This window comes from Penicillium brevicompactum, assembly GCF_028827555.1.
Source record: "Penicillium brevicompactum strain IBT 35665 chromosome Unknown utg000002l_segment0_segment0, whole genome shotgun sequence".
NCBI classification, from domain to species: Eukaryota; Fungi; Ascomycota; class Eurotiomycetes; order Eurotiales; family Aspergillaceae; genus Penicillium; species Penicillium brevicompactum.
In genome coordinates, this window is record NW_026623205.1 from 2,413,491 (window position 1) to 2,429,729 (window position 16,239).

Below are 16,239 nucleotides of genomic sequence, written 5' to 3' on the forward strand. Positions count from 1 at the left end.
TATTTTCAACAAGGTCAAGTCCCGAAGTTAGCTAGAAATCATGTGAATAACCTTCCAAGGTTGAAAGTTTACCAGAAAGATGACTAGAAAGAGCCCTCGGAGGGCTCGAAGAAGGCTCAAGGGCATTCAAGAAGTAAATTTCAACCCCTCGTAACAGAAGATCAAACGAAAAATGTCAATTCATATCCAAGATCAGAGTAAATATTGGGGCTTTTCGTGACCTCAGGATTTTGGGATGATTTGGGTAGAAGAAACTATATCAACAGATGATGGGGATTGGATCCCTGGAGTCAAACATTATGTGCGGGACCTTCCACCGGCGCGGGCGAAAACAAGGTCCTTTTGCATTGAGGAATGATCACCGGTAGCATCGGCGTTTGGTAGATACCCAATTTCCCTCAAGTAGACGATGCTTCTCCTAAGAGAAGCTTTCACCTCATCATTGTGCTCATCCTGCCGCAGATCGGCCGGCAAAGGAACGCCCAAAGACCCACCAGTGGCCTCTAAGAGATGGAAGACTGGCCACAAGGGGTGCTTCTCACCATTCCTCTCCACTTGCGCTCTTAACCGGGACAGCCATTCTGTGGCATCAGCTGCTTCAAGCTGATACCCAAACTCGTCTCGCAACATCTCCCACAACTCCCCGACAGGGATACCATATCGAATCGTCGTCTCCACGCGATGTCCGGGCGGCTTGGGATGGAGAACATCTCCCAAAATGGCAGTAGAAACTTGATGGGCACCAGAGACAAGGATTATGCCATCTAGTCCTGTGCTATTGAAAGCTCCCGTTTCAATCACACTCGCCACAACTCGCCACAAAAAGTCATCCGTGTTTGAGACTCCAGAATCTGCGGTTCCAACAATCAATCCGGGCTTGACAATGGATGCAATGGATGTGGTGTATCTTCGAGCAAACTCTTTCACAGCCTCTTCGGCTACGTATTTGGTCTGCGCATATCCACCGGCCGTTCTCATCATCTGGGCATATGCCTCCACTTGGGAGTTGTCATTTTCATCACCCAAGAACAGCTGGCCTCCCGAAATGAAGGTGAAACGTGGTGGTTGCGGCGAGCGGGTGAGGGAGGCTAGGAGAGATACGGTGCTCGTGACGTTGACGGCCTCAAGACCTTGATAGTCATATCCCCAATGGACGGTGGCGCCATTATGAACAATGGCGTCGACAGAAAAGGGTGACTCTGGTTGGCCCTCGATACAGCGCCATTGATCGGGTTTTAGCCCCAGATCAGGCTGTGATAAGTCGCCGATCCAGACCTCGAGTTTCGATGAGTAACTATCGCGCCACCATTTGCTTTTCTGAGCAGACTCAATTACCCTAGAAGTGGCCTGGCTGATATCTGGTGCACGCACAAGGGTGACGACCCGTTTGATCCCTGGCAGCTCCAGTAGGTGTTTCAGGATTTGGCTGCCCAAGAAGCCAGTAGCACCAGTCAACAAGATTGTCGCAATGCTTTGCGTTTCCGGAGACTGGGATATGTGGAGTAGACCTGGTGTGGCCTTCTGATCAAAGTAGGCAAGCGCTTTTTCTATTTCCGCAGACAAATCAAGAGCGGAAGGTGCTTCAGAAGCAGTGGGATCAAGTCCGGAACAATCGATCATGCGAGCAACATCGCATACTGTCATTGACTCTTCTAGCAGGCTGTCAATTGACACTCTGATATCAAATTCCTTCTTGATGAAAGCCGCAAGAGAAACAGCACTGATGGAGTTCAGACCCGCACGGGCCAATGCGATATCCCGGTCGCGGATGGTCATCGAATACTTCTCATCATCTTTCGCGATGAGTTGCGTGATCTTTTTGCTTAGGATAAGAGCAGTTGTTTGATCATCAGGGATGAGAGATGCAGTGTGTGACGTCGACGTGTCCAGCTGGGCCGAAACCCGCTCCTGCATGTCTGCACTCATGTCACCCAGCCACGTTCTGATCTTGGTGCGATTGATCTTGCCTGAACTCAGCAGTGGAAGACCTTCGAGGACCACAAAAGAGCTAGGAACCATGTAGGGTGGTAGATGTTGAGTTAGGTATGACCGGATGTCTAGGATGGATTGACGCGCTGCTTCCAGCTGCTCGCCAGAAATGGGCACAAGATCGTCACCTAGCTCATCAGATGAGGGAACAGCTTTCCCACGTAACGAGAGAACAGCAACCAGGCTTTCTCGGTATTTACCAGATTTTGGTAGTTCAACTGCAACATGTCTGATGGATGGATAGGCAGACGCATGATGTTCAATCTCACCCAGCTCAATTCGCTGACCGCGGAGTTTGACCTGTGTGTCTTTGCGTCCAATAAAGTGCAAAGTACCATCGTCATTATACCTGACCAAGTCTCCAGTCAGGTACAATCGATTTTCTGAGCTGAATTCTGGACCGAAACGATCCAGCCATGCAGGCGGCTGGATAAAAACGGCATCGGTCTTCTCTGGCTCGTTCAGATATCCTCGACAAACAACAGGGCCTTGAATAAGAAGTTCTCCAATAGCGCCGATCGGCAAAAGATGATCTGGATTCTCCGAGTCCACTACCCACGCATTGCAGCACATCGTACTCCCGATATTCGCCGGATCGGTATCCGCGGTGATGTTGACATTGGCTGTGCATGCGACAGCACACTCACTAGGCCCATATCCATTACAAAGATGGACCTGTCCGGCCCATGTCTCGATGTCCACCTTTGACAGTGACTCTCCGCCGAGAATGAGTGTTTGAAGCGTAGGGCAGTCCTTGGGGCTGATTGTTCGAGCGACCGAAGGAGTAAGGAAGCTCCATGTGATACTCAAATCATTGATAATCTGAGAAATAGGGATATTTTGATGCAATGGCCTCGGAAGACAGATACAGGCACCAGAGATGAGACCTGTCAGTGTTTCCAGGATACTCACGTCAAACGTGTAAGGTGCGATTTGTAGGACCCGAGCGTCGCTACTTAGTCTGCTCTGTCGGGCGTGCTGAACGGCACCGCTGAGGAAAGATGCATGGGAGACCACACAGCCCTTCGGAGTTCCAGTGGACCCGGATGTAAAGATGACATAAAGTACATTGTGTGGCATCACATTGGTCACAGGTAGTTGTTGTTGCGTGGGAAGCTGTTCCACAAAGTCCCTGGTAATTGGAAGTGACTTCAAGGCTGTCGAATCCCACGCGGATGACAGATCTGGGGTCGTGAGAATGAAGGTCGCCTTTATTTGCCGAGTGATGAACATCAGACGATCCATTGGATGGGCGGGATCTAGGAAAACAAAGGCGCCTCCAGCTTTCGCGACAGCGAGCATGGAAACGATAGCCAAAGCAGACTTGCGGAAGAAAAGAGGGATGACTTTCTCGGCACCAACTTGGTGACACTCTAGAAGATGATGTGCGAGCTTGGTTGAAAGATTATCCAGTTGGCCATAAGTGAATTGGCCATCTTCCGAGTCAATAGCCACAGAATCAGGCTGTGCGAGTGCGCGTTCGTGTATCAAATCGTGCGCGCGCTTGTCGACTCGCTCGGCGCTACGTGGACGATTCCAAACCGACAGTTGGCCCAAGTCGTGCTCACCAACCAACCGAAGATCTTCTAGTGACACGAACGCGTTCTTGGGATCATCCAGTTGCTGGAAGAAATGTCCAAACTGAGCCAACAACGTCTCAATCATTGTATGGGATACCACCTTTGGATCAAAAGCGGCCTGTAGCATGATTCCACTCTCAATGAGGTCACAGACCAGGATAATTCCGTAGGATAAAACATCGTTTTCCACCACGTCGAGACGTTCGAGACCTAGCGGAAGTTTCGCTTGGTCTTGTTGATGCTGCTGAGACTGAATGACAAGTAGGTTCTGGAATTTAGACGCAGCCTGGCACTGTGAATTGAGTTGCGCAATATGCTGTAGACCAGAATGCTCATGGGGAATCATGGCAACAGTATCCTGATGGATGTTCTGTAGAAGCTCAGAGACCAACAGGTTCTTCCCTATCACGGACTTGAAAGGTACGACGGTGATGAGCGGTGCCACGATATCCGTAATGTCAGCCACAGGGGCATTGCGACCTGTTTGAGTCATTCCAAACACAACATCATCTGCGCCGGTATGCTGGCCAATGGTAAAAGCCCATGCCGCTCTGAGGAGCGTTGGGATAGTGATGTTGACAGAACCCCTGGTAGCAGACTTAGGGATAATGTGTTTTGCAACTGCCGTGGCGCGGGGACGGTGACCTGCCAGTAAGCGAGGGAATTCTACAATAGACGACCCTTCAAAACGCGACTTCCAGTATCGGTCAGAGGCTTCTGGATCGAGAGAGCACATCCATTTGATAAACGTTTGGAACGGCGGCGTGGGAGGTAGGCTTTGCGACAAGTAGTGAGATTTCAGGCGATCCATCATCAGGGAGATTGACCAACGATCCAGAATCGCATGATGCGCACTGGAGACACAGTAGACTTTGGACCCTTGGCGTACGATGGCAAGTCTGTATAGAGGTGTCCCGTAGCTAAACGGAAGTTTCTTGTCGTGGATCAGGTACTCTTCCAGAGAGTCGACATATCTCCATTCGATGGAACTATGTTGCGGCTTAATGACAACTTGATAGGTGCCGTGATGATCCATCTCGACTAGCCGCGTGCGAATGATTTCGAGCTCGTTGACTACAGCCTGCCATGCCGCACGGAATCGATCCAGGTTGATCGATGCTGGAAGTGAGAGAACATCTTGCCAGCCATATGACCCTGGGTCCCGTGTCGTAAGCGCCATCATTCCCTCTTGGAGCGGCGTGCATGGATACATGTCTTGAATCCAGTCCAATCGTATGTCAGCCTTCTCGGCAGCGGAGTTCAAAAACAAGGAATGGTTGACGCCAGGCGTTAAAAGACCGAAAGGCACCACAGCTTCAGATTCAACAATAGTCTCCTGTGTTTGTGCAGTGGACAGATTGGCTGCCATCTCAAGGAGGCTGGGATGGTTGAAGATATCGGCGACTGACAGCTGAACTCCGGCTTTATGTGCCGCCGAGGCAAGCTGCATGGCAGAAATACTGTCACCACCGAGCCTGAAGAAGCTATCTCCTCGACCGACAGAGGAAATGTTGAGTACTCTTTGCCAGAGCTGGGCGAGGCTGCGTTCCATATCAGTCGAGGGCTCTGTTTTAGATCCACTGCTCAGAGCATATTGATTGACTTGCGCTTCTGAAAGTGAAGCACTCCACGATCTTAGCAGCTTGCGCTCTGTTTTTCCAGATGCTGACAGAGGCATTTGGGAAATGGGAAGCCACAGTCGGGGGATCATATACGGCGGCAAAGCTTTAGCCAAAACACTTTCAATCTCGACCATCGTAGCGCGAGCGCTTTCTGTCATGGGTAGAAGACTGCCAATTGCATTCTCATCATGGCTCTCAGATTGTCCCAGGTTCATGAATACCGAGAGCAATGGCCGCCCACCAAGGTGTGTTGGGGTCACCACATCAGCAGCAACTTGCAAGACCCCAGGGAAATTAGCTTTGATGTGGTATTCAATCTCAGTGAACTCAATCCGCTGTCCGTTGACCTTAAACTGCGTGTCTTTCCGCCCAACTATAGTGATGGTTCCATCCGAGTTTTGACGACCAAGGTCACCAGTCTTGTAAAGGCGGTGCTGACTGCTGCCATCGTAATCCGATAACCAGGCGGTGTTCGAGAGAAAGCTTGCTTCTGTGCGTTGTGCGTCGTGGAGATAGCCTCGACCCACGATGGGACCTTGAACCAGAAGCTCCCCCAAAGCGCCAACAGGGACCAACTTATCATGGTTGTTGGGATCTACAAGCCAGATCACTGAGCCAACGGGGTATCCAAGCACCTCTGGCCGTAAGTCGTTAGTGCTCAGCAGATTGTAGGCGGAATAGATGGTGCATTCCGCAGGTCCATATGCGCCGATAAGATTCACTTTGTCTCGCCAGATGTCGGTGGTGCTGGACCCAACGAGTTCACCACCAACCATGAGAGTCTTCAACATGGGGACATCTTCTGGTTTGAATAGTTGAGCTAAAGTGGGAGTCGTGAACATCATGTTGACATTCATCAATCGCATGGAATCCGTCATGCGGCTCATTCGATCATCATCGGAAGGTATGCAAATGCACCCACCATGATACAACGTTGTGAAGATCTCGAGAATGACAGCATCAAAGGTGTATGAAGAAAACTGGAATGTTCGTGTTTTTGGCCCAAATCCCATCACTGAACCGTGGTGATGAACCGAGGAGCAGGCAGCTGAGTGCTCAATGACGACACCCTTCGGTACTCCGCTCGAGCCAGAAGTAAATTGAACATACATGATGTTCTGCGGAGTCACCACAGATGATGTTGGGAGTTCAATGTCATCGCCATTGGGCAACATAGCAAGGGTTGCCGGCGACAAAGTCACCACCTCTTCAACCAAAGTTTCACAGTACTCCCGCGTGCCCTCTGAGGCGATGATGAATCGTGCATTGAAGTTTTCCAACAATCCTTTGGTGCGATCAGCCGGATGCTTAGGATCAAGCAGCACAAAGGCTCCACCAGTTTTGAGAACAGCGAGCACTGCAATTACAGTGTAGAGAGACTTCTCAAAGCAAAGCGGAATGCAATCATCAGGCTTTATGCCGTAAATAGCCAAATATCGTGCCAATAGATCCGAGGCACTCTCTAATTCAGCATATGTGTAATCTCCTTCCCAGGAATGAAGAGCAGGGGCATCTGGTGTGTTTCGTGCTTGCTCGGATATGACGTGATGCATGCATGAATTGATCGTCTGCGGTACTTGAGAAGTCCACCGTTGTATGTGGTGCTTGCTTTCCACGCTCATCACGTTCACCTCTGATACTAGCTTTTCTGGGGCAGCTAAAATGGATGAAATGACAGTCCGGAACACACTCGCAATGCTGAGTGCTTGTCCACTCGAAATTCTGGAGGTCTGGTGGGTCAGATGAAATTCTGTCCGACGAGCGCTTGAGAGTACGTTCACAGATATGTCGAACTCAGATGGGTCATATTCATGGACGGAAGTCAGTGAGAGTTTCGCTGATCCAGAAAGGGAAGCTCGCTTTTGTATGGAAATGGCAGTGTTGAAAACAGGTTTGGAAAGAGAGTTGGAAAGAGGGTTGGAAAGAGGTTGGCCCGACATTCCAATTGCGTGTTGGATTTCACCAAGTGAGACGTATTGGTGAGGTATACATCGCAGGTAGTCATCTTGGCACCTTTGGAGAACCTCCAGCGCAGTGGTTGATTTGGAAAGATCTGCTTTTAAAACCAACATATTGATAAAGGCACCCACAGCATTTTCAATGCCTTCCAATGGAGCATCACGCCCAGACGTCAGATACCCGTAAGTGACACAGTCAGTATTTGTGAACGTTCGCAGAACAATTGCCCAGGCAACTTGCACAACATTGGCAAATGTGAGGCCGTAGTCATTGGAGAATTGGCGGACAACAGCTTCGGTGACATTCGGCACTTCCATCACTATCGTCTCCCACTGGTGAATTTGGGGTCGACCATCATCAAGAAGTGGGAAGTGACATGGTTGGACGTCTTGCAAATACGATTTCCAATATTCTAGCGACGTACGTTTCCGTTGCTGTTGAAGAAAAGTCACGTAGTCACAGTAACTGAGCGGGGGCGCAATTTGGCAAAGTTGCCCTTCGAAAGCAAGTTTGATGTCCTTGAGGATGATCTGCGTGGAGGTACCATCAACCAGTGCATGGCTAAGTTCAAGCTTGAAGAATCGCCGGCCGTCAGTACCACAGCAAAATGTGAGTTGGTGATGCGGGACTCCTTCTATGGTTCTCATTGGTTTGGTATGTCTTAAAGTCGAGATCGGATCTTCATTGGAACATGTGATTTCATAAACAGACGCTCGAGTCTGTTTCAGGACAAGTTGTCCCCATAGGGTATCGGAGTCACTTTCGCGGATGAAAATCGTCCTCAAAGCAGCATGTCGGTCCACAACCTCTTGCCATGCCTTCAATAGCATTGAGGCATCAATCTCGGAATCACCTCTCCATTCAGCTTCCTGGATAGTATAGAATTGATAGGCACCAGGTGATTTCATTTGGCCGAGCAAGATGCCAAGTTGCATGGATGAGCAGGAAGAAACTCTTTCCACCTGCCCAATATCCGAGATGTTGACGGCAGGCAGGATCTCTTCTGTTAGTCTGCGAATTCCAGAAGCTGTCTCCAGCATTGTATTGAAGTCACCAACAGTTGCGACGTGGGGGTGCTCGGTCAATTGATCAATGCCATCCGCTAAAACGCGGTGGCATTCTTTCACCCAACGCTGGATGTCGGACTGATGTTGCATAGATTTGTTAACCGCAAATGTGAATTGCAAACACCCATTATCAACAGCTGCCGAGATCTCAAACAGCGCATAGCGTTCCATTGTGGGGCTGAAATCCTGAAGAGCTTGTCCGGCTATGCCGGACGGTTGGAACAAAGAGTCCGGCCTCTGAAATTGCTGGTACAATCCAAGGTAATTGAACAGGATTTCCATGTCGGAGGTTTCAACAAGCTGTGATGCTTCGGGATTGAGGTGCCTGGCTGTGAAGTACGACCACCCGTTGTGAGCCAAGCGTCGACGAGCATCTTTCGTCTTTTTCACAGTCTGGAACCAGTCGCCGCTGTTTTCAATTTCCACGCTGACCGGATACATTGTAGTGAACCATCCCACTGTGCGCGTGATGTCAATTGCTGGGCTCCAAGACTCGCGACCGTGGCCCTCCATGAAAACTGCTGGAATCTGCCGATCTTGGAAAACCGTGTGGAATGAGTGAACAAGGGCTGCTACCATCACTTCGACAGGTTGAGTGCCAAGTGCCTCTTGGCTCTCTCCTAGGAGCAGGCTAGTTCGTTCATTGTCGAGCACAAACGATGTCTCAATGGCATCGGCCACGATGTTGGGCTGCTTCGCCATTCCCCAATATTCGAAGTCAGGACTCAGAGCATCTGCTTGCAGTACGTCTTCGGGCGAGAGGTTACTTTGAGCATATTGGGTCTGGAGTTTGGCCCAGTTCGCGTAGCTGATGCCGGGCTCTGAGTGAATCGCTCCATGTAGTAGCAGTTCCTCCAGCTCCTCCAGTATGACACGCCACGATACGAGATCAATTACCAAATGATGTATTGTCAGGAAGAGGTATTGGTCTGCGTCAACATGACACATCATTCCTGCAACCAAAGGTCCCTTCTCTGCATTCAGCTGAGTTTGCAGGCCGCGGAATGTGCCTGCCAGGTCATGATAGCTGAGCCTCTGTGAGGGAATTAGAAGCAATGACTCCGCTGCATCCGTGGTGATTCTCTGCCGCCACATGCCGTCCTTCTGATTTTTACTGTAGCGACAGCGCAACATGGGGTGTCGTTCAATCAAAGTCCGCAATGCTTGCTCGAGCGCGCTCCATGGAACAATGTCTTTTTGCCCGTCTTCTGGGTCTGGGCTGTTTTTGCGAGCGATTTTGAGCGCAAAGCTTTGATTGAAATGGTTCTGACCATTTGGCTGCTTCTGGAAGAACATCTTTTGAATCGGAGTGAGGTCAAACCAGCCGGTAATATCTTCAAAAACCAGCGCATCGTCCTCCATGTCCTGAGATGTATGTGCATGCGAGACCAAAGCCTCTACTGTGCGATAACGGAGAATGTCCTGCACACTGAGCCGCACGTTGTGAGTGGTGCGAAGACGCGACATCAGTTGCATCGCCGAAATGGAATCTCCACCCAGTCCCAAAAAGCTGTGTTCCAGCCCAATTGAATCGACCGGCAAGGCGAGAACAATGCTGATTGTGTCGCAAATTGCTTTCTCCAAGGGCGTTGCTGGCTGTTTGGTAGCTTTGATATTTGACACATCGGCAATGGAACGGTATGTACTTTCATCAATTGCCTCGAGCCAGAACTTCAGAAGCTTTCGGTCCAATTTACGGGAGGCATTCATAGGAATTTTTTTCACAACTGCCCAGGCCGCCGGAATCATGTATCGAGGTAGCTTCTGCTCTAAGGCGTTGCGAGTTCGAGCAACAAGTTCAACGGCAGCGGCCTTCCAGGGCCCATCGATTAGTTCAATCTCATCCGAGATTCTGCTTGAAGTGGTTTGCATTGCCCCATGAAGCGACAAGACGCAAACAAGTCGTCCGGAGTAGAGCCCAGATCCTGGAACTACCATGAGCGCATGCTTGATTTCTGGAATGTGGGAAAGATGGGATTCGATCTCTTCAAGTTCAACACGTTGTCCATGAACCTTGACTTGTGTGTCTTTGCGTCCAATGAAGCTTGTAGTGCCATCTGCATTGTATCTCACAAGATCTCCGGTCTTGTATACCCTCTGATGCTTTTCCGCACACCCAATGGGTAGCCAGGCTGGGTTCGAGATGTATGCGGCTTCGGTCTTTTCATGGTCATTGAGGTAGCCGCGAGAAACTATGGGACCTTGAACCACTAGCTCTCCGACGCAGCCAACGGGACTAAGCTTGTTGTGATCAGAGGGGTTGACCACCCAGTTGAGCGATCCAAGAGCATGGCCTAGCACAGCTGGATCATCTTCGGGTGACTGAAGAGGCAATGCTGTGCAGTAAACACAGCACTCGGCCGGTCCATATGTGGTAAAAAGACTGACACGATCTGCCCAAACTTGGACGTTCTCACGCGTCAATGGCTCTCCTCCGAGTATAAGCGTCTTCAAAGTTGGAACTTGGTCAGGTGTGAACATTGCGGCGACAGTTGGCGTGAGAACGGCAGAATTTGCCACCATTCGATTGATTGCTCCGGTGATGTCGTTCAATCTTTCGAAGTCTGATGGAATGCAAATGCAGGATCCTTGAATCAATGAAGTGAAAATGTCGGCAAAATTCACGTCAAATGTATAAGCGGCAAATTGGAAGACTCTCGAGTGTGCTCCAAGGCCGAGAAGCTTGGCGTGAGCAAGTGCACTGGAGGCAAACATGCTGTGCTCAACAACAATCGCCTTCGACTTGCCCGAACTTCCCGATGTGAAAGGAATGTAGAGTGAGTTCCACGACTGAGCTCGATGGGGCACGATAGAATCTTCCTGAGTCAGGCTACTAAGAAAGTCTTCGCTCAGAGACACGACTTGGGGCCCATTGCCTTTGAATTTGATGCTTAGGTCAGGAGTCGTGATGACAACTGTTGCGCCTGCATCGGAAACAATGCTCATGGTTCTCTCGGGAGGATACTCGGGATCTAAAGGCACACCGGCACCTCCAGCCTTCATGATTGCCACCATGGCGACAATGGTCATGGCCGATTTGGGAAAGCAGTATGGCACAAAGTCTTCCGGTCCGATTCCTAAACCGATCAGGTGATGGGCGAGACGGGTCGACAGTTTATCGAGCTCCTCGTATGTGAAATCCCCATCCCAAGAACATATTGCCGGGGCATGTGGCTGTTCGCGCACTTGAGCCTCGACTAGGGCAGTCACGGTTCGAGTTTCTACCCGAGGGAACTCCCGATTCCAATCCAGAAGCTGCTTCATATCAAGCTCGCTGATGGCGTGGATTTCTCCAACTGAACGCGATCCATCCTTACAGAGCTGAGCCAACACAGTTTCAAACTGGGCGCAGATGTGCTCCACCTGGAATGTGGTGATTAGAGAATTATCAAATTCAATTTGAATTTTGACATTTTCGGCACCGATGATGCACTGCACAGTCAATGGATAGCCATGAATTTCAGTAGCTTGCATCGATGCAACTCCAGGCAGGACCTCTTCATTGCTGTTTCTTTGTTCTGGTTGAATAACGAGAAGATGTTGGAAGTCACACGCGAGGCGGCATTCATGGTTGATTTTGGAGATGTTTTGCAATCCAGCCTGTTCGAACGGGATCATATCGATTGCCTGAATCTGAATTCTATGAAGGAATGTATCCACAGACTCATCGGGATCAATCCGCACGCGGAACGGCACGGTAGTGATCGTGGGTGCCATCATCTCACCAATTCCGGGAACATTAGCATTTCTTCCACTTGTTGTTAACCCATAGATGACGTCGTTGCAGCCCTCATGGTATTCATTCATCAAGATCGCCCAGGCTGCCTGAATTAGCGTGGAGCGGGTGACTCCACTTCCATCTCGACTGGAGGCTTGGCATTGACGAACAAAAGTCTCGTTCACCTGCGGCTGGGAGTCCATAGGGAACTTTTGCGGAAATCTTGACGGCGTAGAGCCTGACAGCTTTTGCTTCCAAAACTCATCCACCAATACTCCGTCCGCGGTCTGGATATGACGAATGAAGCGGTTGAAAGGCACATCAGGCAGAGAGCCCAGAACGAGGTCATCGTCAGAATCATAATGGCGTTGAACTGTTTGCCAGATTAAGGGTCGAGACCACCCGTCATACAAGCTGTGGTGTGCCGTCCAGATGAAACGCGTCGCTCCATCGGCGCCTTTGAACAGAGCATACCTCGCAAGAGGTCCTCCATACACAACACCCTTCTCCAAGTCGGAGCTGAGATATTTCTGAAGATCAGTTGGAAATTGCCACTCTATTTCTCGTGTCGTTACAACTTGACAAGTTCCTGCAGATTGGGTTGGAATGAGGGTCGTCCGAAGAATGGCGGTATTCTTCACGGTGTTTTCCCACGCCCTGCAAAATCTCCCCACGTCGACCGTTGGCGATAACCTGTAGACATTTTGGTAGGTATATGTGCGAGGGGCGGTCTGGGTAATGACCATAAGACCTTCCTGCAATGGCGTGCAAGGATACACGTCTTCGACTTCAGATGCCTTCACCGCCCAGTCGCGAGTAATTTCTGCCAGAAGCTCCGACGCGTCGACATCAACCAGTGAAAATGGGTCGATTGTGATATCGTCTTCGTTGACAAACGCTTCGGCTACCCGTGACATGTCGGTTAGTCTGGGATGACGAAGGATTTCTGACACAGGAAGAAGCAATCCTTCCTGCCTCGCCGCCGAAGAGACCTCCACTGCCAAAACAGAATCACCGCCGAGACTGAAAAAGTTGCTTTCGATATCCACCGCCTCGTCATTCAGATCAAAGACATTGCACATGATGCGGTGAAGAATCCTCTCAGTGTCGGTTTTGGGTGCTTGCCCCTTCAATTGCCCCGTCAGAAGACGGCTCATCACCCGCCCTTTGCGGTCAGGTTGTAAACGCGCGGGCTTCCATGAATTTTGGGAAACCCGGCTCACCTCCTCGTCAGTTGCTGCGATCCCCACATGCTGGGCAGAAGTGTTTGAGGCATCGAACAAGTAGTCGGGTAGAGCTGGGAGGGGCCGCGCATCGGTTGCGGGAATCGCCAGCTGGGGGCTAACGGAAACTCCCTCCAGAAACAGACTTCTCAAAGCGTCGAGCAAACAGGCCTCGGCATCGAATCCTCGTTTTAAAACTCCGGTACATGTTATCTCAGGGTCACTTTCGTCGAAAAGTTGATGGAGTGTCTGTTTGATGGGTTTGTCGAGCTGAGAATGAGGCCCGAGCTCCAGTAACATATCAATTCGAGCTGAACCGGGAATTTCTCGACACAGAGTTTTGGTTGCATCCATGAATTGGACAGGGGAGATCAGGTTCTCCACCCAGTAGTCCTTTCCCAACATTGTTTCTCCCGTCTCTTCCCCAGTCAAGGAGGAAATCATAGTGATAGAGGCATCGGTCTGACCTCCCCTGATGCCTTCCAACTTTTGTGAAAGCTCCGTTGCGATCTGTGTCATTAGATGCGAATGATATGCAGCACCGCCTGTGTGCAAATTTTGGTTGAAAATTCCTCTGGCCTCCAGTTTCCGCTGCAGGTCTAGAATCGCAGTATCGTCGCCAGAGACCGTGACACTTTTGGGACTGTTGATACAAGCTATTTTGATCTTCCCAGTCGTGGCTGATTTGGTGGCTGTTTGCAGCAGAGTATTGACCACATCAAAGGAAGCCCCAACCGCCAGCATACCACTGGGGAGCTCTCTCCTTTTTCTCTTCATCTCGCTAGTCAAACGGCCCGTATGATATGCTACAGTCAACGCATCCTCGAACGACAATGCTTTTGCGCTGTACGCAGCTGCCAGCTCTCCACTCGAATGTCCCAAAACAAACGCCGGATGTAATCCGAGCTCGGCAAAGGTGTCAACGAGGGCGATTTGCACCGCTATAGTTGTGGGGTATGAGAACTCTGGCTCGTCGATTTGGGAGATCTCAGGGTGCTTCGTGATTTCGGTCAGCATGTCCCACGGACAGCCGATTGTCTTCAGGAATTTGGAGGCACGAGCAATTGACTTCGCGTACACAGGGCATACATCGAGCAATTCCTGGCTCATCTGTGGATGCTGTCCACCTTGGCCGCTGAAGACGAAGGCTAAACCAGCACCATTCTTTTTGCATCGTGGGAGTATGGGTGTTTGCTCCAAATTCTGGAGCCGTTCTACCAAATCGTCCAAGGCATATGCCAAGAATGCCACTCGGTATTCGAAGACAGGCATTTGGCTCAGTCTCCTAGACAATTCATCGAGCAGAGCGTCGGCATGCACCAGTTCACGCCGCTCAATGACATGATTTTCAATCCTCTGAGCCAGGTTTCTGCAATCAAGTTCGCTTTCGGCACTCAGAACAATGAGTCTTGGCCTCAAAGCTCTCTCTTCCGGTGTAGCTGAAGGCACATTGTGCTCAGCCATTCTCATGTCATTGTCTAATCAATCATTAGCTGGTGGTAGGCATACACTACTGAAGATTGAGGTACCATCTGTTAAAGCCATCGATGCTGACATTTTCACGTATTTTAACCTTCTTAGGCGGATTCTCCAGCACTTGAAGACCTATCAAGTGAAATCCTTTTGAACTACTTCTATCGAAAGCAGAAGGATTCCACCCGAGTGATTATATGCAACCTACTTGAACACTGTTTTTCAACCGGAGAATCTAAGAAACACATACATATTGTGTTGAGACAGGCTACACCATTGTCTTCAGCTAAACCCCACTCTATCTGCAATTTGCGATGTTTCCAGTCAGCATTTAGGCCTCTCCATTACTACAGATCGTCCTGTATCCCTACATCAAATTCCACTTTGACTCTAGTCGTGCTTATAGTAGTACTAACCACCGGCAAAATCAGCACGCAGGCGTTTTTGCAGTTGCATAGCCAAGAGAAACCACGATCCACTTTCCTGCCAGTTCAAAGAAGTACGAAATGCCTAATATTGTCCCAATCGTACTCCGTACGGAGTACTGTTTGCAAATTGATTCTCGAGTCAAATTGTCAACCCCCGGCTTCTGGCCCTCATCACACAGCCTATTTGCACACGGTAATTTCCTGTACTTTGATTAGCCAAGCTAACCCGGGCGTGATGTTCCCGCAGCTCGTATAAATCTTCTATTTTGGCCACTCGAATTCTGTCTCTTTTGTTCGGAGACGGCTGAGGCCCGTCTCACTCGTGGCTGATACAATCCGGGAGATTGCGCGATGGGGACATGATCTAGCCCGCCATTGCTGATGGAATGACACTATTACGTTGCAACTTTAGCAATATAATCCACGCAAGCCAAGTCTAAGCGATCAGCACTAGCGTCCTAGTTCAGTTTGATGCAGAACTAAGATTACTAGCTGCGGCTAGCTACGGTACGGGCCATCGTTCCAAGGCTTTCAGCCTAACCTAAAAATTTTGATGTATGGTATTTTATGTACACCGTAATAAACTTGGTATCCCATACCGTCTGAGGTCAGACTGAAATTCAGTATTACCATACATACGCACATCATACATTATGGGCCAAACCACACTGTCGGGGTTGTCTGTAAGATAAATTACCTACACTGGCGTCCAATACTGTACGGCGTACTCCGTTCGGAGTATATAGAGAACTTTTGTTGGTAATTACACAGATACCAACCTGTTCATACATGCCCACACGAGCTCATTGCATACACCGTTCCTCGAACAGTACGCACGCCGATACCGTAGATTAAATGTCTCTTACACCGTAAAATTGTGGATTAACGATGCATTGGGGGCGAAACGTGGCACGGAAATTTTGATCGCATCTAGCCCAATTGGCGTCTGGAGAAATGCCACAAGCTCGGGCATATTTGAGTGTCCTATGAGGCAGATTTCCCAATGCGGAATATGGTCAGACCTCCAGTAGCCGGCCCACCGGGACAGTAGTCCAACACTCCTTGAAATGCAATTCAGGTCGCTTGTCATATTCCAAACAACAATACAAGTCGTTAAATTGCGGACGTACGGGCGGAACAATCCTCGTATAGCCTATTTTACTGTACCTGACTGGTGAAG

General features: G+C 49.8%; 1 protein-coding gene across 1 annotated transcript; it reads right to left on the reverse strand.

The window, feature by feature from the left end:
* Nucleotides 1-297: 297 nt before the first annotated feature.
* Nucleotides 298-14,622, reverse strand: N7506_003583 (uncharacterized protein; the record flags this gene model as incomplete). The annotated part of the gene is made up of 1 exon (XM_056952878.1): nt 298-14,622. The coding sequence occupies one exon, from the start codon at nt 14,620-14,622 to the stop codon at nt 298-300; it is 14,325 nt and encodes a 4,774-aa protein (XP_056814570.1).
* Between the last annotated feature and the right edge of the window lie 1,617 nt (nt 14,623-16,239).